Here is a 21,750-nt window from a genome sequence, read left to right as displayed (position 1 = left end):
TTTTCAAAATGCATCATCCAGTCCAGAGGCTGCCTTGAACTAGGGGAGACTGGCTTCGTGGAGGAGTATCGCCTTTGAGAAATCTCAGATGAGAAAATGTTGAAGAAAAACAGATACCTTTGTGCTTTTTCACAATTCAATGGGGGATCTCACTGCTAATTGTGAGTCGATGCTCCGAGCTGTGGCATGTCGACACACTCTGTCTGTGGTCTAGCATCAGTGAGGAAATCCATAAGATAGATGACCGAGTCGGGAAAATGGCAATATGGATCGAGCTCGCCATGCGCAAGGCTTCAAATAAAGCCGAAGGTAGACCAGGTCATGCTGCACAGGAGAATAAGGTCACTCAATCACGCCTGGAAATTGTCGAGGGATCAGGTCCAAAGCACCTTTCCAGAGTCTGCACGGTCGATGCTTGTGTGGTGCGAGAGACGGAGACAGGGTCGGGATTGTGACATGGTTTGAGCATCGTCATTCGACATGATGGGCATTACCATTTCAAGTGTTCATTTCCATACAAGCCAGAAAGACAGCCTTCCAGTGTGGTCACCGGAGAAGCTGCGTCTGAGGCGGACAGGCAGTGGCGCTGTGTCGATGAAGTGAACCATCGGCTAGAAACCAGAGTCACTGCATGTACCACGCGTAGATTGATCTGCCGCATCTTGGACATGACCGGTATACCTCGACAAGCAACAACTGGCTGGCTCTTTTCAATCATTGTGTATAACGCGGCGCTCATCGCGTGTATGACGGCGACGCGGTTGGCCGCAGGACATAGACAAACTCTCTCGTTGTTTCATCCCCAACATCTGTTCTCTCGAAGCGATGGACAAGAGCCATTGCACGCGGGAACATTACAAGATGAGGCCCAAAGGAAAGAAAAGGCCAGGGAGAGTGGAAGCCATGCAAGTCATGGCAACTAATTTCAGTGGGATCGACAGGCAATTTCTCCGCAGGGTGCAATATTAGGCTCTAGCCTCCAGCACGGATTCGTCAATGATTCTTCAGGCACGAGACACTACATTTCTAGTCTTACAGTCAATTGTGTTCCCCGGATTATGGCGTACAGCCACTTGAACTACACTTCCACGCCTTGAAACCCTGAGGTTCGTATGTTGTCGACGAGCTGCCATTCCCTCCATCGAGTCTAACCTCTGACAGGCATTGAAGTGCCCGCTGGAGCCGCTGCCCACACCAACATCTCCCTGTGCCTCGCGCCAGAATGGCAGTACCTCGAGTGGTGCCTCGAATAACGACCAACAGCCTCCCTCTACCTACCCGATTAATCCAGCCATCACGTATACGATCCTACGTTCTACGTCTCCCTCTCTTCACCCGCCTCATCCTCGTCGCTATTGTGGCGTTCTGGATACTCGAACTGCAAACCGTCTGGAGCGTGATAAAATGGGGTTCACTGGAACCCAAAGAAATCAATCTGGGGAGCATGTACAGGCTGAACACCTTTGTCTTGATACACACGGGGTTCTGGCACATGTTGATCAATACCATCTGCCTGATGCCTCTGCTCGAGAGGTTCGAAGCTGAATTTGGCACGCTGAACAGCATTGCGTTATTCATGGGTCGTAAGTGTCATATGCTTTCTTTGAAAGAACATGCGGCTCGGATGGCTCGGATTCCATGGGGGAGTGGCTGCTTATTCTTATCACAGCGTTGGGCCAGATACCTGCGGTTTTATATTTGATAATGGACGGCGTTATCCTCAGAGACAATACGCCAGTTCTCGGATCAAGGTATGGACAGCTATGCCGCCCGGCACAGAGGACAGGCTGACATGGACACGTAGTATATGGGTGTTCCTTCTTCTTGCGGCCGAGGCCATCAAAACATATCGGGCAAATCCATATCTTGAGTAGGTCTTCGTCTGATCCCCCTTCTACGCCGAGGAAGGCAACGAGCATCTCTACAAGCTGCTGACAACTGAACAGGATCGGAGACCAAAAGATACCAACTTGGATATCACCACTAGTGATACTGGTCGTGACGTCTATCCTGATTCCCAGCGCTTCCTTCCTTGGACATCTCAGTGGATGTATAACGGGATATCTGTGTACGTAGCCATGCTCTTCACTCGAATCCCTGTTTGCTACATTGAGCCACCTGAGACTAATTACCATCTAAATAGGGGGCTTGGGCTATATTCGTTTCCTCGCACCTCCGGAGAAAGTCCTTCGCTGGATCGAAGGCAAACTCAATCTACTTGGACGACTACCGCACTATGTGTCTGTGGACCAGAAGACTTATGGTCGATATGGCGTTCTCCCCACAAGTTCAACCAGCGGACCAGATGGCCATATGAGCCCTATCGGACTCGGTTGGATGGGTACCAGCAGCGAAGGGCAGAGGCTTGGGCCATAACCCTCTACCAGCCCTTCTGACGATTTCGACTTCGGGAAAATTGTGTTAGAGAAGCACGGTACCTTGGACAGTTGGATCGAGCTCAAATTGGATAAACGGAGCGTCATGTCTGTGGACAGGTTGCCCGGTGTACTAGTAGCCAGATTTGTAAATGGTTTAATGAAGACAAATACATGAGACTTTTGAAATACCACTTCCCTGTACAGCCTGCGTCAGTGGAGGCGCGAGACGCGCATAATTGGCGGCTAATCTTCGGCGTCGTAGGAACTGTCCAGATCTCCTTGAACACATTCACATCGCCCCTCGACATTGTGAGTACAAAGGCCTTGCCGTGAAGCCATCAATGAGCTGAGCAAGGTCGAGATGGGCCTAATACGTAAGTGCATCATTGACTATTCAAAAAGCCTCTAATACGACTGATTTGCTAAAGGAGTGGCTTGACAGGAAACCTCGCCTCAAGTCTCCGCAAGGACGACCCCCGACTGCTGCGAATCCCACCGTATTTGTCCCTGCTGTGCATGATCGTCGGCATTGCATGGATCCTGCCCTTGCCTTTACAGGAATACTCTCGACAGACATACATCTCAGAAAATGCCCTCCTTCCCGGCCAGGTCCACACTTACTTCGGCGGTAGCGAACAAAACGTTTTCCGCGCATATCGACACGAGTTGGCTACGATTCTGGAGGGTGGTGTGAAGGCTGCTGGCAACGAGACCTTGGACAAATCAGAACAGAGAGCTTGGGAGGCTCGTACCAGTGAAAAGATAGGAGAGCTCTTCCGAAACGCGGGCCTGAAGACTGCAAAGCAACGGTATTCTTATACGTCGTCTGGCCAGTCTTACGACGGAGAGAATGTCTATGCCGTTCTGCACGCGCCGCGCGGTGACGGAACCGAAGCAATTGTGCTTGTTGCGCCGCTCCGAAACATCGATGGTGTCCCCAACGTGAATGGTGTGCCGCTGTTGATTTCTCTGTCGCGGTATTTCAAACGATGGTCACTGTGGTCCAAGGACATCATATTCCTGGTCACACCGGACAGTACCACAGGGCCTCAAGCCTGGATCGATGCGTATCATTCTACCCATGATCCATACAACGTGGAAGACCTGTCGCTAAAGTCTGGTGCACTTCAGGCTGCTGTCTGTATCGACTATCCTTTCGAACATCGCTTCGAGACCCTTCATATTGCATACGACGGCATTAACGGCGCTCTACCCAACCTCGATCTTTTCAATACCGCTGTATCTATCGCATCGGGGCAGATGGGAATTGGAACCTCTATACAATTTCAACACACCTACAGCAATCATGAGCAGTACAACTCGTACCCTGTCCGCCTCCAAACTCTCGTCCGCGGAATGTCAACACAGGCCCTCGGCCATGCAACTGGTCCCCATTCTACCTTTATGACGTATCATATTGATGCTATCACCTTGACAGCGACGAATGAGGGTTGGCAGGACGAGATGGCGTTTGGGAGGACCATCGAAAGTATTTGCCGAAGTCTCAACAATCTACTTGAGAAACTGCACCAGAGCTTCTTCTTCTACTTGCTGATGCAGTCAAATCGATTCGTCAGCATCGGAACGTATTTGCCAGGTGCGATGATCATGGCGGCCGCTTATACGATTATGGCAATCTACCTTTGGGTATTGAGTGGCTATCAAGTTGCTGAGAAAGAAGCAGAGCCGGTGGCCGGCAAGTTGGAAAATGGGACAACAGAGAAGACAGGTGTTTCGGAACCACGAGTATCAGTGGCGAAGGGGTCCCAGCCCAAAATCGAATTCAAACCAGTGGACCGACAACTCGTCCTACCAATCGCTCTCCTAACAGCGATACACCTGGCGTCTCTTCTCCCACTATACCTCCTTACTTCGCTGAGCCTCAAAGCCATACCCTCAACATTTTTTCTCATGACGGTTGCTCTGGTTGTGCTCCCTATCGTTCTAGCATCAGCGCTTGCTGAAATGCCCAACAACACCACCTTACCTACCTTTTCCGCGCCTACCAACGAGCAGTACGTTCTAACCAAATCACTAAGCCTTTTATTGCTTGGGCTGTCTTTGACGGTCCTCGCAACCCTGAACTTCAGCCTCAGCATGTTTCTGGGTATTGTTTGCATCCCACTGGCCTTTGTGGACAGAACTCGCTCCAGGGCAGGACTGTCACTTTTCCAGTACTTGATACTTGTTGTCATGAGTCCTATGGGACTGGCAATTGGATTGAGCGCGTATGGTGTCTTTGTGCTGGGACGAGATGATGTTCTTGTCGAGTGGGTACAGCGGCTCGCCCTGGGTTGGAACATCTGGGGCAGTTGGGGGGTCCCTGTGGGTGTTTTGTGTATTTGGTTGCCTGCATGGATTGTGGGTGCGACTTTGGTGGCCAGCTCTTGGTTTACAACGACAGAGACGACACAAAGTCCGCCAGACGTCAAGAAGGTGTCATCAAAATAAGCGTCATGACTGAGGAAACACCCCTCAGGACAGGGAAAATCCAGGCGAAAATGAAAATGGTTTTGAGTCGTAGGAACTCGATTCATTGAGCGACAAGATTGCTACGTCTCGACATCTGAACAACTGCAGTGCCCCACTCAGCTGCACGAGATCGGAAGTTTCCAAATCATAGATGCAAGAAGCTGGACGCATCTCGAAAGTGGTCATTCTCGAGGGTGATCTCTCGTGATACAGTCTCCAAGCAGGCCAGGCTGCAGCTGATTCCACCTCATCTCTAAGAGCCTGGTGTCAGTACGTCTCGGTGCCTTTTAGCACTGAGGCTTGTATTCTCGTAAGAATCGAGCTGGCGCAAGGCTGGAATTTATCAATCCACCAATCGGTTGAGCTGGTCACAATGACATCCTGAGTGTCAGGATTTCCTGACTAGTGTCCTAATCAGGTACGCCGATATGATCATCTAATTATTGCCGCGGGAGTCCAAAAACGGTGTTTTGGAAAACACCTCCTCTTTGCTACGGGGTATAGGCGAATTGTAGCGACACGGTCTCCAGCACCATTTACTTTGGTCCTTGGGGTCGAGCCGTGCGAGCTCAAGCATTTGACAAGTCGACATCGTGCAGAATCTAGAGGCGTACTCGTTTGTATACAAGTATACTCTATTTTGTGAATCACTGCTTTTTATACCAATCCTGCCTTTTTGCTTGTCAATAGTAATATCTTCCCAAACCCGAGGCCTCCTTCGGACAGGAATCGTCCCTCCCCTCCCCTCTCTTTCGTTCCCGCGCGCCCTTCCTCCTGACTGCACCGCGACCCTACGAGCAACAGAGCGGACGCAATGTCATCGGACAAATCGCCTACTGCCGAGAAAGTCGACCATGGTCGCTGTCTTTGCGGAGCCGTGACGTTCACGGTCGTGGGCGAGCCGATCTATAATGTCGTGTGTCACTGCGAGAATTGCAGGTGCGTGGGGTCATCTCGCTTTGTCTTGGACTTCGTTCTTCTTTCTTCGTGTGGCAATCCCGGGAATCTGGCACGTTGGTTCCTGTGGGATGGAGTTGGTCCAGGATAGGGAACGGTTGTGGTGGTTAGTCAGTATGAGGGTATGAGATAGGGAAAAGACGCAACGAAGATCGCGAAAGAAGTCGAATATTGATCAACCATCCCGCGGGGGGGGGGGGAGGGGGGGGGAACTGACGTCCTCGTTCCGGAATACGTGCGAGAAGTAGGTGAACAAAGCTGACCCTCGGTGCGAAATAGACGACAGGGTGGAAGCACATTACACTGTGCAAGTATCTTTCCGAAGAAGGTGAGTCTCCTTATGCCTCCCACCGTCCACCTTTTCCCCAAGCCGCCCATGAATGTCAAGGCTGCCCTATATCCCATGGATCCGCCTCCAAACCCACCCCTCCACACACGCGCGCACATATATGTTACATACCTTTTCTAACCACCCCTTGCCCGCTTGCCCGCTGGTAGCAATACACCCTGCACACCGGCTCCGAGCACATCACCACGTACGCCGACCACGCGACGCAGTCGGGCCTCCCGCTCTCGCGCGCCTTCTGCAAAATCTGCGGCTCCAAGGTCTACTCCCTGACGCCGCTCAACGACGACATCGTCTCCCTGCCCGCGGGCGTGTTGGACGGCGTCACCACCAACTGGGTGCCCCATAAGGAGCAGTTCTGCGACGTGCGCTGCGCGTGGATCCCCGAGGACTTGGGCGGCGAGGGCGTGCGGGAGAGGTTCAAGAAGGGGCCGATGGGGGAGAGGGTCGAGGCGGGACCTGGTAAGTTGTAAGGGAGCGAGAGCGAGGGACGTGTTCTGGGGGATGGGATGGTGATGAGGACGGGGACAGGATAAGGAGATTGAGGTCTCTGAGGATGTACATATGTATATTGGTGGAGGGCGAGGCCATCGGCTTCTGTCGGAGGACATCTAAAATGGAGGTGCTCAAGGAGGTGTGTTAAGAGAAGATGTACACATGTAGTCAAGATGTAACCCGTTATGGAGCATATGGCTGGCCTGCCTCAAACAGGTCGCTGTACATTGATGGCTCGAACATATAACAATCGTTAGTGTGCACGTACACGGCCACCTTCTCCAGGTGAATGTTGTGTCTGCAATCCGCGGTCTATTCAACATGTTCGAACTGTACGCATCGACTCAATGACAAACTTTATGTATCGGAATCACACCTCAGACATAGATACCTAGCACGGATCAAATGCCAATATCCCAGAGCATGTTCAGGGCAACTCCAGGACGGGTAATCAGAGCTTGCTTCCTCCTTTGGCGTTCTGTTTCTGCATCTCTCGGTTCTTCTCCGCCATCTTCAACAGGGCATATAAACTCTGCATCCGCGGCATCTCGTACCCTTTCTCCCGCGCGAGCCGGATCGGGTTTCCCAAGATGACCTCCAGCTCCATGAGCTTGCCCGCTTCCCAGTCGAGCAGCATGCTCGGTTTGCTCCCGCTCGTGTTCCTGCGCGTCGACCGAAGGATCTGTTCGGCGGTGGCGAACCCGGCGGGGAACGGCTTGCCGACGACCTTGGGCGCGGTCGTGAGCACCTCGTCCATCACACCCTGCAGATGCCTCGATAGCTCGGGGTCATTGGACATGGCTTCATTGGTCGAGCCGCCCGACAGCACCGCCGAGGGATTCATGGATGCGTTGATGGCGATTTTGTGCCACCGGACCAGCTGGAGCTTCTCGTGCGTGTCGGCAATAGCATCCTTGATGCCTCCCTTAAGGAGCAGGTCGACAAAGGTTTGGTTCTGGGCCGTCGCTTTTGTCGTCACAGCAGCTGAGGGATTCGACTCCGAAAAGTACGGGCCCACGTTTATCCGCGTCCAGCGATTGTGTTTGATGTGGCCGTTGGAAGGCTGTGCGCAAGAAGCAATCGTCACGGCACTGAGGATAGTGGATTGAGGGAAACGTTCCACGTAGGGCTGCTCTACACCCAGACCGTTCTGGATCAATACAATCGCCGTGTTGGCACTGACCAGGCCTTCCAGTAGTTTCGAGTCGTCCGACACGTTGGGCAATGCCTTGGTGCTGACCACGACAAAGTCCCAGTTGACGCCGCTTCTACGGGCTGAATCAGGAGAGTTAAATGTCCGGGTCGGCGTCCATGTATAGTCTCCATATTGAGGAGACGTTATCTTGAAGCCATTGGCCTTGACAGCCGAGTAGTTTGAACGACAGACGACTGAGACATTGGTGTTGGCGATTCGAGCCACTCGGGATGCATAGAATGCCCCAATGGCGCCAGCGCCAAAAAACAAGACCTCGAGGGGCATCTTTGTGGAGGAGAGCAGGGAAGGGGAGGTTGAAGAGAGAGGCAATAGAAGTCTCACGCGGATATACGTAAGGTGATATACACTTAAGATTGAGGTTGAGCATTGATGCCGAGGAAGGTCGCCGCCTCAATGATTTACCGGAGTCATTGGAGATCGACAGCCACCAAAGCACCGCCTCATAACCAGCCACACACACTAGCCACTAGTATCCACTAGCAGCCACTCGCAGCCACGTGTTGGCGCCACGTCAACGCTCTCCGCCCCAAGTGACCATCGTCCACTGTGCCATGATCCTATCCGCGTCAGCTTCTCAGGCAGACGGATTTGAAACAGCAGCTGAATATCCAGCTTCCATGTCACCAAGTGACCCTGGTGCACACTTCTGGGTGAGATTGTGACTTGCTCATATAAAGCCTGCTTCTCAACAAGGGCATGCTCCTGTTTCTTTCATGCCTTTGCATCGTCCTCCTGTCTCCGTATCTATCCTTGACTCAGTTCATCCCGCAACTTGACCTAGACCAGCCTTACCACACAATGGGTGGCGGACACGGCATTCGCTCAGTCGTCTACTACGTGAACTGGGCACCTTATGCACGCAATCATCACCCTCAAGACCTCCCTGCCGAGAATCTCACTCACGTCCTCTATTCCTTTGCCAACATCAAACCTGACAGTGGAGAGGTTTATTTGACAGATCCATGGTCTGACACTGACAAACACTACGATGGCGACAGCTGGAACGACTCGGGGACGAACGTGTACGGGTGCGTGAAGCAGCTGTTCCTCTTGAAGAAGAGAAACCGCAACCTCAAAGTGCTATTGAGTATTGGCGGCTGGACCTATTCCTCAAACTTTGCACAGCCAGCCAGCACATCAGCCGGCAGAAGAAAGTTTGCAGAAACGGCCGTCAAACTGCTGGAAGACCTTGGATTCGACGGCATCGACATCGACTGGGAGTACCCCAAGAATGAAAGTGAGGCGGAGGACTACGTCAAGCTGCTTCAGGAGACCCGCCAGGCCCTCGACGCAGCAGCTTCCAAGCGTCACCATACCAGGTTTTACTTGACTGTCGCCTGCCCTGCTGGTCCCTCCAACTTTGAGAAGTTAAAGATTGCCGAGATGGACCGCCTGCTCGACTTTTGGAACCTGATGGCATATGACTATGCCGGCTCGTGGGATCAGCGAGCGGGACACCAAGCAAATCTATTCCCTTCCCAGTCCCACCCTCAGTGTACGCCATTCAGCACGGTGGCTGCCATTGAACATTACACTAGGCACGGAGTACATCCGTCCAAGATTGTCTTGGGAATGCCCCTGTATGGCCGAACCTTCATGTCGACCTCTGGACCCGGACATTCGTACAATGGGGTGGGGGAAGGAAGCTGGGAGCAGGGTGTCTGGGATTACAAAGCACTCCCGAAACCAGATAGCACCGAGCACCACGATCGCGAAATTGGAGCCAGCTGGAGTTACTGCCCTTCTTCGAATACCATGATCAGCTATGATACACCTGACTTGGTGGCTCAGAAAGCAAACTTTGTCCGAGACTATGGCCTAGGAGGTGGCATGTGGTGGGAAAGTTCAGCCGACAAGGCGGTTGGGCAGGGTAGCCTGATCGAGACGTTTCTGGTGCAGAGTGGTGGGCCAAGTCGACTGGAAGAGGTTAAGAACTGCTTGGAATACCCCGAGAGCAAATACGACAACCTGCGGAACAAGTTTGAATGAGGTCAAAGGCATCACCTGCTGTTGTTAGGTGGATATTGAGGCGTTGACAAGCAGGCATCTACATCGGAGTGGAAGGCAATCGACAGATAAACAAATGAGTTTATCGTCTTTCGGAGTCATTGTCAAGAAATGGACTCCGTAGTCATGGACGATCGCTTGTCTTAATGCAATCGACAGGGCGTCCAGCCGCGTTTTGTGTAACCTGGAGGCACGTCGGTGGGTACATATGATGAAAAGACCCATTGGAGAGTCGAAGAAAAGCTGTCGGTCAATTGTTGATGGATTCGGTATTGGCAAGCTTAGACTGGCACCTTGACATGTGAGCAAAAAATGAATCTGTCAATGTCAGTTTGCTAAAGGAGTGTATGTATGAACGTCGTAATGAGCAGCCCCTTTACTATACACCCACCACACCCTCATCCCCTTAGCGCATGTGTCCGTCAGAAAGTGAAGCCCGTGCCAAACTGTGCAGAAAGACACACCACCAACCCTACAAGGTTACTAGACAGGTACTGGACCCTTTTTTCTCTCTTCTGCCGCTCCCATGGCCTTGGGGTGTGATTGGTGGCTTTATGCTGCTTCCGCTGCTGCTACAATAAGGTTGATTGTCGCTGGGTGGGATGGAATGGCCCATGATGGTACGGAAAGCATGCGTCGCGCCCTCGCGCCCTTCGCCGCCCCTTAGCGAGCCGTCGGCCGTGCCAAACCTTTTCCTCTTTGTCGACAAGTCCCCGTGTCCCTAACACGAAGAGACCCAGACCAGCGGGGGCCTGGCGATGGCGATGGCGCTGGCGCTGGATGGCGAAGGGGGGTTTTCGAGCAGCCTGCGAGCTCCTCGTAGAGATCTGCGAGATTGACATTGCCTCTGTGCCTGTCTGCAAAACTACCAGGACCACATTTGTCCGATCTACCTATCTCCCAGTACCTACCTACGGAGTACGGTAGATCCTATCCATACGGAGACATATCACATACCACTAGCTAGCAACAGCACAAGTGGCTCCTCTTTAGGACTTAGAAGATCATCCCCAGTCCGTGACGTATGTATTCGTAAGGAGGATGTACATACTACCTCGTACACATCCAACGACGTCCCTCACCATCCATCATAATCAAGAGTACCAAAAGTCGATTTTACTTTTGTTTTTTTGATGGGTCCAGACTCCAAGACCTGGGCCGTCTCGCCATCTCTTCGCAAGCCACTTTTGTCATTGTCACTTGCCAACAAAAACGTGTTTCTGTCTATCATCTTGGCGATCTGGGAAAAAAAGGGGGGGTGGAGGAAAGCGTGCAGGGGTGGACAGTTTCTCCCCCAGGCGGACTTTGCAGGGCTCCCAAGGGCCAAAAGCCAATGGCCAAGGTCCGCAACTAACTACTGTAGGTATACTACGAGAGTCGAGGTACTACCTACATACTATTGAACGCCCACACACACCTTGCTATCAGGTATTATTACGAGTCGAGCGAGGATCTCTTTCGAGTCAAGCACCACAAGTGTCTATCTGCGCAAACATCGTCCTCAGTATCGTCGGGAAGTTCCCGTTGCAGACAAGGATGTTTGCACACTTCCTCGATCGACCGTCTCCCTCCTTCCGCGCACATGTAAAACCGGACAAGAGAGTTCCCATGGCTGTGGCGAAATGGCGAGGTGAAGAAAAACTTTATTGTTTGATAGCTCTTCGAGGAAGAACGTGGCAGGGAGGGTTATTTGACCTGCCACACCTGTCAAGCCTGCAGTACGAGTGAACAAGGGAATCCCAGGATGCACACTCACAAAGAGAGAGAAAGCGTACCAGGTAGCCGGATCCTGGGGTCTGGAGAAGAATAACCAAAACCAAAAGGCAAAGGCGAAACGCTCGTGTTTGAGACCGTGCTCTAGCCAACTTCAAGGCTCATCTGAAACTTGGACTCGAGCACCCTCATACTTCTCGTAGGTACATACTTGGGACATACGAATCCCAAACAAACCCTTTGGACTTGACCCCTGCACATGCTCCACGCTCCACCTGAGCTGGGTCACCATCAACCAACCACCCCTTACCTTGTAGGTACGAGGCGTCGAGGACTCTGTACCTTGTCACCAGTTCGTGAGATGCCGTGAAATCCACTGTTAGCGCTGCAAAACACCACACAGATACGGGCTTCCTCAACCCTTGCTCTACAGGTTCTCTCATCTGCAGTGGCTGATCCAGATCGAGACAACCCAACAGCTACCGGGAGTTCGTTTGCCAAATATGAGTAGTACGACCTGAACGACCTTTCTTCCCCTCGTATCTCTAGTACAACTACAGTCAAGGCTCGGAAGTTTGCCTCCCAAGCCATCAAGTCGCACACCATGTTACGAGCTATCTTTCAGTAGTCAGGAACATCTGAGGCCCAAGCTTGCGGATACCAAAGTCCTATTGGGTAGTCAGCCCGAGCTTGGTCTGCCACGGCCGCTCTCCTTGCATGCACGAGGTTATCTGACATTTGATGAGCATTTCCGGGAGAGGGTATCAACAAATTAACATGCCGGCCAAAATGAAATATCCAAATTTACGAGAGCACCAAGGGCAACCGAGAGCACATTCTGGCAGAGCTCGCAAGACTCCTGCGTGGGAGGATCAAGGAGGGCGCAACAAAGATGTACGTGCACAGCGATGGTGGCGGGCCATTGATCGGCAAGGATCATGTCGAGGCGGTAGATTTGCATCTGATCGTCCCATTCTAAGATGTTTCTGTCTCCAGTGTGAAGAGAAACAAACTCGTTTGACCCAGAACAACCATGCACCCGTCTTCACCGTCCCGTAAACTTAGAACTCCTCATCTCAACCTTGCCTGCCTCCTGGTCTTGGAGCCTGGAAGCAGCCTCGGAAAGTCAAAGGGGGAGAATAGGATTTTGGGATGCGCTATGGCGGTGGTGGCTTTCACGAGGTGGTCAGCGTCTTTGGACGGATTGGGTTGGATGGGCTTCTTTTGGCGGTTGAAGGCTTTGGGAGAGCAAGGATGCAGACCGTTCATCCGGAGTCAGTTGACTTTCAGATTTACCCCTGAAAGGCACAGAAGTGGAAGGGATGGGAGAAGAGCAGGCGAGGAGATCAGAGCCAACCCCGCCAAGCTGCGGGAGACCTAACCAGAGCGAGATAGGTTTCCTAGGTAGCTGGTGTCGCCTAAAAGTCAACTCCGTCAGGTACCTTGGGTGCTTGGTCACTAACTCGCACATCACCGGGAGGAGTCCACCCTCTTCCACCCTTTCCACCACCTGTCCACCTGTTCCACCCTCTTGTCATGGAGCCCAGGGTAAGCCCGCTAGCCTGTAAATGCTCATCAGAGACACACTTCTCCATACCCACGCCCACCCTCCACCACCGCTGCCATGACTGCCTGTCCTGGCCACGCCTTTTTTATCTCCTTCTCGTTACCACTACCAAGTCTATTGCCAGATTATACTCCGTAGGTACTCGTAGTCTAAACGCCCCCCTCTCCCTCTTCCCCTCTCCAGGCACTTGAGGCCACCTCTTAGTTTTAACTGGCATGCACCCCAGGGCTAGGGGCAGGAATTTTCCAAGCCATCTCGCTCTTCCATTTCCAGGCTCTCGACCCAAAAACCTACCACCACCACTACAAGTACTCGAATAGAAACCCGCCGCGACCATCCAATCTAGAGCCCACTCTCTTCTTCTCGCCATTCCTCCCTCTCCCTCCGCGACTTGTTCCTGTCCCTCATCTATCCACTCATCCACACTTCCACCCATCCACCATTCCAGAAGAAACCCAGACCTCCATCAACTGGTCCCGACGCCCTGACACCCTCCTCAAACATTCCCCCCCCTTATCATTTCTGACCATCCAGCTGCAGTCCACCTCCCTCCCTTCATTCGTCCACGCAGCTTGTTCCTGGTTCCTGACAGACTTCTGTCCAACACCCGCTCCTTGCCTTACCGTTCGCTCGCTGCCACTCCTCTTATCTTCACCCTAATCACCAACCAACGTCTTCCAACGCTTCCTTCAACCCGCCCTACCTCTGTTGTGTTGTTGCCATCTGCTGTCGCATTCTTCGAGCCGAAATCCTTGACCTGCGCCGCCAGTTCATAGGGCGCCTGCACACAGCTCAACCCACCAGACCTTCCTCTTCTACGCCCATCTCGAACTCCCGCACCCCGCCGGTTCATTCACGAAGACCTCAGCTTTCCGCGTCTCACTGTTCAGGATATCTGTAATCTCTGTCGGGTGGAGCTTTCTGGCTTGTGTTCGTTCAAAATCTGCATCTTGACAGAAGAAGGGAGAAAGAGATTATTTACATCACTCTCGCGCCGGTCGCATTGGACGTTTTCCACCCCCAGTCAAAACTTCAACACAAATAATACTGCAATCTGCCCTTTCTAGCCCGATATTTCCAATCCGTCCGCGTCTGCTCCCGGGTGGAAACGATTGTGCATCACCGATCCCAGATGACCTGCAGCCCGTTCTGAAACACGGCCGACGTCACAATATCATACAACCCCCGAGTTGTATATAGAGTTCACGTCCCGCTTTGAATTCTGTTGTCCGGCACATAAAGAGTAGATGAGCTCTTCCCTCCGTTCCGACGTGCCCAGGCGTGTCTCCAGCGCAAAGGACCGCTCAAGGTCGCGTCGATCCAAGCAGGGCGCTGACATGGCGGTCGCAACCATGCTTCAGCCGGCCTCACGAGCCTCGACTTCGACCAACTCCTCCTTCGAACCTGTCAGCCGTACCAACACCTTCTCCAGCCACGATGGCGCTCGGTCCTTGCGACAGAGCAAACGGGTTAGCATGACCGCGCTCTATGCGAGTATGAGCGCAAAAGACAAAGATTTGGAAATCAGCGATGACCTCGCACGAGCACAGCGCTCGCTCAGGGACTTGAAGGTCAAGATTTCAAACCAGTCCAAGAAGAATTTTGTCCTCGAGAAGGACGTCCGCTACCTGGACTCCAGGATTGCTTTGTTGATCCAGAATCGTATGGCTCTAGAAGAGGTAGGGTTGCATTGAAATAGCCATCGTCAAGATTGTTTGTGCTAATATATACTCCAAGCAAAATGAGGTTGCCAGTCACCTTGACGAGGCCGCCGAGCTCCAGGAAGGCTCGTTTCCGAACGACGACAAGACTCAGAAATACGGCAACCTATTCTTCATGCTTCAGTCAGAACCCAGGCATATCGCTCATCTATGCCGTCTGGTCACCATGGCCGAAATCGATTCACTGTTACAGACCGTCATGTTTACAATCTATGGAAACCAATACGAGAGCCGAGAAGAGCATCTACTGCTGACCATGTTTCAATCGGTCTTGACCCACCAGTTCGAGACAACACCTGAATATTCCTCCCTTCTCCGGCAAAACACTCCCGTTTCCCGCATGATGACGACCTATACTCGACGCGGCCCGGGACAGAGTTTTCTCAAAGAAGTCCTCGCTGAAAAGATCAACTCGCTGACCGAGCTGAGCGATGTGGATCTTGAGATCAACCCCCTGAAAGTCTACGAGGCCATGGTGAAGCAAATCGAGGAAGACACCGGTACTCTTCCAGAAGACCTACCCCGGTCTGTGACTGCCGAATTTGCTGCGGAGAACGAACAAGTGCAGGCCATCATTACGCCCCGCCTCAAGATGCTGACTGAAATCGCCGAAGGATTCTTATCTGCTATCATTGAGTGCCTAGAGGAGACCCCGTACGGGATTCGCTGGATCTGCAAACAGATTCGGAATCTGTCGCGGCGCAAGTACCCTGACGCCCAGGACCAGGCTATTTGCACCCTGATTGGTGGCTTTTTCTTTTTACGCTTTATCAATCCTGCCATTGTCACTCCAAAATCTTACATGCTGATTGAGCGAGTGCCCGACGAGAAGCCCAAAAGGACTCTGACCTACATCGCTAAGATGCTTCAGAACCTGGCCAACAAGCCATCCTACGCCAAGGAGCCGTACATGGCCAAGCTCCAACCGTTTATCCAACGGAACAAGGATCGCTGCAACAAGTTCATGTTGGACCTGTGCGAAGTTCAAGACTTTTATGAGAGCCTGGAGATGGACAACTACGTGGCGCTATCCAAGCGTGATCTTGAGCTTCAGATCAGTTTGAACGAAGTGTATGCTACTCACGCGTTACTTGAGAAGCATAGCACGGAATTGGCCAAAGATCCTTCTTCTCATCTGGGAATTCTACTGCAGGAACTTGGCCCGGCACCACCACAATTACCTAGAAAAGAAAATCGGGCAATCAATCTGCCTCTCTACAGCAAGTGGGAGACAACCTTTGACGACCTGACCCATGCGCTCGACATCACTCCAGAAGAGATTCACTTTATGGAGGCCAAGAGCACCTTTGTGCAGATCATGCGAACTTTGCCACAGAACGCGATTGTTCTGCGACGCCCTCTTCGTCTGGACCGGGTGGCGGAAGCAGCGGGGACCCTCAAGAATGACGCCGTCATGGTGCGGAAAGGCATCCGATGCATGGAACTTCTAACGCAACTTTCCGAATGGGGCGTGATAGACCGTGCCGACGACTATGCTGTGCTCCGCGATGAAGTTGAGCAGGAGCTGGCCCACCTCGGCTCGTTGAAGGAGAAGGTGTTGGAGGAGACGGCCAAGTTGGAGGATGTTTATAAGACGATTCGGGACCACAACGCATACCTTTTGTCCCAACTCGACACGTACAAGAATTACCTGCACAACGTCCGAAGCCAGTCTGAAGGTGCGAGAAGAGGCAAGACGGAGAAGGTGCGCGAACTCGGCCCGTATAAGTTCACCCACGCTCAGCTGGAGAAAGACGGCGTGATTACGAGGAGCAATGTGCCCGAGAACCGGAGAGGTAATATCTTCTTTATGTTCCGAAGCCCACTCGCAGGAACTTTCGTCATCAGCTTGCATTACAAAGGTGAGCATGTCCGACCTTGGTGCGCGAACAGTGGATTGGTGAGACTAACCTGGTGATAGGACGTGCTCGTGGTCTCCTCGAGTTGGACCTCAAGTTAGACGATCTGCTCGAGATGCAGAAAGATGGTCAGGACGACCTCGATCTGGAATATGTGCAGTTTGATGTCTCCAAGGTTCTGACCCTGCTCAACAAACGATTTGCAAGGAAGAAGTAGACGGCGAATTTGGACCCCAATCATGCAGGCCGCATGATGGTTGGAGCACGAAAGCACGAAGGACATATTCAGGCAGAAATCTCGGAACACGACGGGGACGAGCGACACGACTGAATTGAAGCAAACACACTCCCAGCGATTGACGAAAAAGAAGCCGGCGAGCTGACTGGGTCATTGCCATATTATTACTATTTTTGGTTGCATTGGGTCCCTTTTCTACTCTCTTTTCTGTTTTACTAGGAATCCAAGCGCGCATCATCGATTTTTGTTGTGACTAATATTTTCAATCGGGAGATTTTGTCTCGAGGGTTTGTTGATGTTGATCAAGAGCGAGTCGAGGAAGGACAGCAGTTTGCAACACCGTCGAGAGCAGTTTCAGTTCAGTGTTGGGTCTATCTGATTCTCGGTGTGTTGTGTCTGTGTCGGTATGAGCGAAGGGGGTGTCCGTCTGTGTCTGTGTACGGAGCGTGTGTAATTTATATATCGAAGGGGGGGCCAGCTCCCTGAGAGACGGGTGGACTGTGTTTTTGAACGACGCAAAATGATTTTTGTATTAGGAACAGAGGGAAAGGGGAAAGGGTGAAGGGGTTGGGACATACCCCCATTGTACTAATATAAAGCACCCTTTTTTGGGAGGAGGCTTTTTGATACAGAAGGATTTGGTTTTTTGTATTTCTCTGTTTGTCCCCAGAACTGAATTGACTCGTATAGCGTCCTTGGGCCTTGAAAACCACTGGCCAGATACGGTGATGGTGTTGGTGTTTGTGTCGAAGTTGACGGACATTTCTCGATTCAAAGGCTCTTAACTCCGGCCGGTATCGGCAGTACAATAACCCGATCTCTACTAGTGTCTCGTGCCGGTCCAATAGGAGTCCGCATCCGTCGCCTGCCGCCCGGATAATGGGGCCATCGTGGGCCTCTCATTATCTCGTCTGTTTAGTAACCATCTCTCGACCTTTTGAGTCAGATCGTTATCTCGACTACGAGCAAATCGAGATGCTTCTCCCATATTTGATATCGCTTGTATCTCTAGGAGCTCACCCCCCCCTTACTTTCCTGCTAAGACATCTATCTACCCGCCATACTTTTTGGGGGTAGTTTCATTTTGTCTCGTCAATATGGACGTCTTCGAGTTGCCGGCGTCTCACGCCTCGCCCCTCTAACACGTGTGAGGCACGTTTTTACTCCTTCTACCCTGTGGATTGGTTAGTCTGGCCCAGCAACGAACGTGCCTGACTGTCATGGGAAAAGCAAAGAAACCAACCAAAACACCTCAACCTCTATCCCCGAGGATTATAGTACAGAATATTGGTGGGGGCGACCAGGTGAGTAGGGGGTACTTGAGTATTCGTCACTGTGTCGTCGCTGACGTGGGATATAGCGTATCCTGGTAGCAGAGTTTGAGGGGTTGGCCGTAGCAGATGGCCCTGATATCATACCAGACGACAAGGCCAGGTCGCGTTCCGTCCCTGAACACGTTGGGCCCATCGCAGTCGGGGACGAACCCAGCATTAGCGGTCTCTCGGTGTGCAAAGAAGCCAGACCTGAGGAAGAGTTCCTCGAGGTCAGGTCGACTGCGGACCGCGGTCTCGCTGTCTTTGCGACTCGCAAAATCAAGGCCGGGACACTCGTGCTGGTCGAACGGGCCCTGATCGCACTGGACAAGGACGAGGAGAACGACTACGGCGCGGTGGAGCGCGCGTTCTCCCGACTCTCGCGCGCCGAGCAGAAGATGTACCTGCGCCTGTTCGACGCGCAAAAGTCGCGCATGTCCCGCGTCGTCTCCATCTACTACAGCAACTGCTACAACTGCGAGGCGTTCCGGCCCGGCGGCCAGGGCGGCTCGGCGATCGGCGCCCTCTCGAGCCGCATCAACCACAGCTGTGTGCCCAACGTGCAGTTCTCGTTCGACGAGGCCCGCAACGAGATGAGGTTCTACGCCATCCGCGACATCCCCCGCGGGAAAGAGGTGTGCAGTAACTACGACAAGGCCGTCTTTGAGGTCGCGGCCAAGCGGCAGAGGAAACAGCAAATGTACTATGGCTTCGTGTGCCGCTGCGAGGCGTGTGATGCGAAAACCGAGTTTTGGGCCAAGAGCGACGAGCGCAGGCGGGACATGTGCGACGCCATTCGAGCCGTGCAGTGGTGCGAGAAGAAGCTGGCCGCGGCGGAAAGCGGTGCAGTGGCCGTGACGGCGATGACGAGTGATAAAGGCCAAGTCGGGGCCCGAGCCAGAATCGAAGACTCTAAAGCTGCCGCTGTTGCTGCCGTTGACGCTGAGAGTGTGAACGTGGTGGTAGACGAGGCATTGGCCTTTTTGACGAAACTCGAATCGTTACTCCTAAAGGAAAGCCTCGTGGGAGTGCCCCTGGCCAACACGTATCGCAGCATGGCCAAGTGGGCGGAGCGGAAGGGCGACAAGGCAAAGGGCACCGACGAGGCTGTCAAGTGGAAGATCAAGGAGCTCGAGGCCTGTGTTACCGCTCTTGGGAGGGAGGGTCACAGAACCAAGGAGATTGAGACCTGGTTGGAGAGACACTCTGTTCTTGGAGGTTGAGGACGACGAGGAGGAGGAGGAGGAGGAGGAGGAGGAGGATGATGATTTGTAGATTTCTGTATCATCTATCTTAGAATATAGACTCTATAGACCACATAGACCGTATAGAATAGAGTGGAATATATAGAAACAGCACAGCGCAAAACTGTGCAACACAGGACGGGAGCAAATCCTGAATGTCTCACAGGCCAGATACACTTCTTGACGCAAAGGCGCGCGAGCGATCGACCTCAAGCTGACTCTCAATCTGAATCTGACTCGTATATGGATAGATGGTCTGTCTGTCTGTCTGTCTGCTTCTATCTACCCAGTACCGAGTATCCTTTGTCTTGGTTTACATAAGCGGACCTCGTTGTGGACTGGGTACTACCTACCTTCCTATATACCTACCTGCCTACATGCCTACACCATTGAGATGGAGGCAAGGCAGGGCAGGGGAGATAAATAGATAGACACATACCCAATGCCTGTATGTAGTCTGTATCTTGTAGCCTGTGGCTCAAATCCACGTTATGCTTTATGATTTTACTGGCGTTGTTGTTTCAGTTTATACGTGGCCTCCTCCAACTCGACCAGCAACTCCATGCAGACGGGGTCGGCGGCGGGCACGATCTGGTTGAACAGGGTGGCCGCGACGCCGCCCTTGCGGTCGACCCACCAGAACAGGTTGGGCAGGCCGCCCCAGTTGACGGTGCCGGCGTGTCTGCGGCCGGGGACGTCCTCGAGGTTGACGGCCCCGGCGAGCGAGTGGCCCGCGGGGATTGCGCCCTGCTCTCCCTGCGAAGTGGTGACGGCGGCGGTGGCGGCCGAGGCGGCGGCGTTCGCGGGCGACGACTTCCACAGCCGGTCGCGCCCCGTGCCCCGGACGGAGGCGTGGAAGGCCTCGGTGCTCCCGGGGCCGATCTGCGGGCGGAACATCTCGTCGACGCTCTCCTTCTTGAGCAGGCCCCCGCCGTCCTGCAGCAGCGCCGTCAGCAGCCGGATGTAGTCGTTGGCTGTGCTGTACAGGCCCGCCCCGCCGATCGCGTCGCGCGGTGCCAGGGGCCACAGCGACTTGGCCGGTTTCGAGTCGAGCGCCTTGGGGGACTCGGCCGGGTTGCTGCGTTGGGCGGTTTCGTGCAGCGGCGGCATGGGGTTGGGCTGGAAGTGTTTGGTCGGGTAAAAGGTCGTCGATTTGGCCGAGAGGGGGCCCCAGATGTTTTCCTGCACGTATGTGTTCAGGTCTTGTTTCGTGAGGACTTCGACCTGTCGCACCACACAAGTTGAGGTGAGAGGTTAGTTACTTTTCGCCCCAATCTCAAGACCAAGCGTTGTCATTCTTTGCGGTCAAGCAGGAAAAGACACCGTCCAGGGCAGGGCCAGGACCGGCGATCGGACCAGGAAGGGAACAAAAGACACAAGAGACCGTACGTACCACTCGTCCTGCCCAATCGAGTCCATCACTATACATCCATGATTCGCCTGGCTGGTAGAGCAGTGGATGTAATGCGCCTTCCTGTCACCCTGATAGTCAGCTTTCAAAGAATGCCTCTCGGTCTCGCACAACAGAGGTGCTAAGCGAAGGTCTTACAATCGTCCCACTGAACATGTTATCCGTTCGGCCCACCAACGCGGACCATTTGACGAGCAGCGGACTGCTCACATCGTAGCAAAACCCCGAGGTATGCGACAGGAGTTGTCTGAAAAGTTGACAGCGCTTGGGTCAGCAATACCGTGCACAGAGGAAAAGGACAGGGCGGTTGAACACAAACCGTAGAGTGATCTTCCCCTTGACGTCCTCGAAGATGGGATTGCCCTTTGGCTTCAACTTGTCCAGATCGGGACCTGCGCCGCCGCGGGAAAATGCTGCTGGGTCCAGCCCCTGTGCGCTGTCCTCGCCCTCAAAGCCCAGGAGAACCTTCAGGTCCTTCAACACGGGGAGAACTTCGCGCACGTCGTCGTCCAGGCCGATGAGGCCCTTCTCGACGATCTGCATGACCGCGACCGAGGTCACCAGCTTGGTCTGGCTGGCGATCCATGTCAGGGTGTCTGGCGTCAAGGGATCGGATCGGTCGACGGTGCGGCCCCCGAATGAAGCACGATAAAGGTCATTTCCTTCCTGGGTTGTCAATCGTCCTTGTACTTTATCCTCACTTCTAAAACAGTCACACTCACCTGCGCTGTCGACGGCGACAAAGGTGGCGCCGTGGACGGAACCCGTGGCAGGGTCCGTGTATTTTCGGAGAATCTCATCGAGCTCAGCCAT

At 53.2% G+C, this 21,750-nt stretch overlaps 7 protein-coding genes across 7 annotated transcripts; 5 read left to right on the top strand and 2 right to left on the bottom strand.

Moving 5' to 3' along the window:
* Positions 1-1,222: 1,222 nt before the first annotated feature.
* Z517_11827 (uncharacterized protein) lies at positions 1,223-4,829 on the top strand (the record flags this gene model as incomplete). The annotated part of the gene is made up of 6 exons (XM_013423410.1): positions 1,223-1,583; positions 1,670-1,751; positions 1,805-1,870; positions 1,947-2,068; positions 2,144-2,332; positions 2,821-4,829. 6 exons carry the CDS (start codon positions 1,223-1,225, stop codon positions 4,827-4,829), a joined length of 2,829 nt encoding a protein of 942 aa, XP_013278864.1.
* Positions 4,830-5,664: 835 nt separating this feature from the next.
* Positions 5,665-6,626, top strand: Z517_11826 (uncharacterized protein; the record flags this gene model as incomplete). Its single annotated transcript, XM_013423409.1, has 2 exons — positions 5,665-5,766; positions 6,306-6,626. The coding sequence occupies 2 exons, from the start codon at positions 5,665-5,667 to the stop codon at positions 6,624-6,626; spliced, it is 423 nt and encodes a 140-aa protein (XP_013278863.1).
* Positions 6,627-7,099: 473 nt separating this feature from the next.
* Positions 7,100-8,128, bottom strand: Z517_11825 (uncharacterized protein; the record flags this gene model as incomplete). The annotated part of the gene is made up of 1 exon (XM_013423408.1): positions 7,100-8,128. The coding sequence occupies one exon, from the start codon at positions 8,126-8,128 to the stop codon at positions 7,100-7,102; it is 1,029 nt and encodes a 342-aa protein (XP_013278862.1).
* A 534-nt stretch (positions 8,129-8,662) lies between these two features.
* On the top strand, positions 8,663-9,853 carry Z517_11824 (uncharacterized protein; the record flags this gene model as incomplete). The annotated part of the gene is made up of 1 exon (XM_013423407.1): positions 8,663-9,853. The coding sequence occupies one exon, from the start codon at positions 8,663-8,665 to the stop codon at positions 9,851-9,853; it is 1,191 nt and encodes a 396-aa protein (XP_013278861.1).
* A 4,635-nt stretch (positions 9,854-14,488) lies between these two features.
* Positions 14,489-16,948, top strand: Z517_11823 (uncharacterized protein; the record flags this gene model as incomplete). Its single annotated transcript, XM_013423406.1, has 3 exons — positions 14,489-14,830; positions 14,889-16,734; positions 16,794-16,948. 3 exons carry the CDS (start codon positions 14,489-14,491, stop codon positions 16,946-16,948), a joined length of 2,343 nt encoding a protein of 780 aa, XP_013278860.1.
* Positions 16,949-18,189: 1,241 nt separating this feature from the next.
* Z517_11822 (uncharacterized protein) lies at positions 18,190-19,505 on the top strand (the record flags this gene model as incomplete). Its single annotated transcript, XM_013423405.1, has 2 exons — positions 18,190-18,273; positions 18,330-19,505. The coding sequence occupies 2 exons, from the start codon at positions 18,190-18,192 to the stop codon at positions 19,503-19,505; spliced, it is 1,260 nt and encodes a 419-aa protein (XP_013278859.1).
* A 525-nt stretch (positions 19,506-20,030) lies between these two features.
* Positions 20,031-21,750, bottom strand: Z517_11821 (uncharacterized protein; the record flags this gene model as incomplete). The annotated part of the gene is made up of 5 exons (XM_013423404.1): positions 20,031-20,750; positions 20,920-21,000; positions 21,076-21,184; positions 21,257-21,599; positions 21,660-21,750. The coding sequence occupies 5 exons, from the start codon at positions 21,748-21,750 to the stop codon at positions 20,031-20,033; spliced, it is 1,344 nt and encodes a 447-aa protein (XP_013278858.1).

Source organism: Fonsecaea pedrosoi (genome assembly GCF_000835455.1).
Source record: "Fonsecaea pedrosoi CBS 271.37 unplaced genomic scaffold supercont1.8, whole genome shotgun sequence".
NCBI lineage: Eukaryota > Fungi > Ascomycota > Eurotiomycetes > Chaetothyriales > Herpotrichiellaceae > Fonsecaea > Fonsecaea pedrosoi.
Note: the sequence above shows the minus strand (reverse complement) of the source record. Positions and strands in the feature narration are given on the sequence as shown.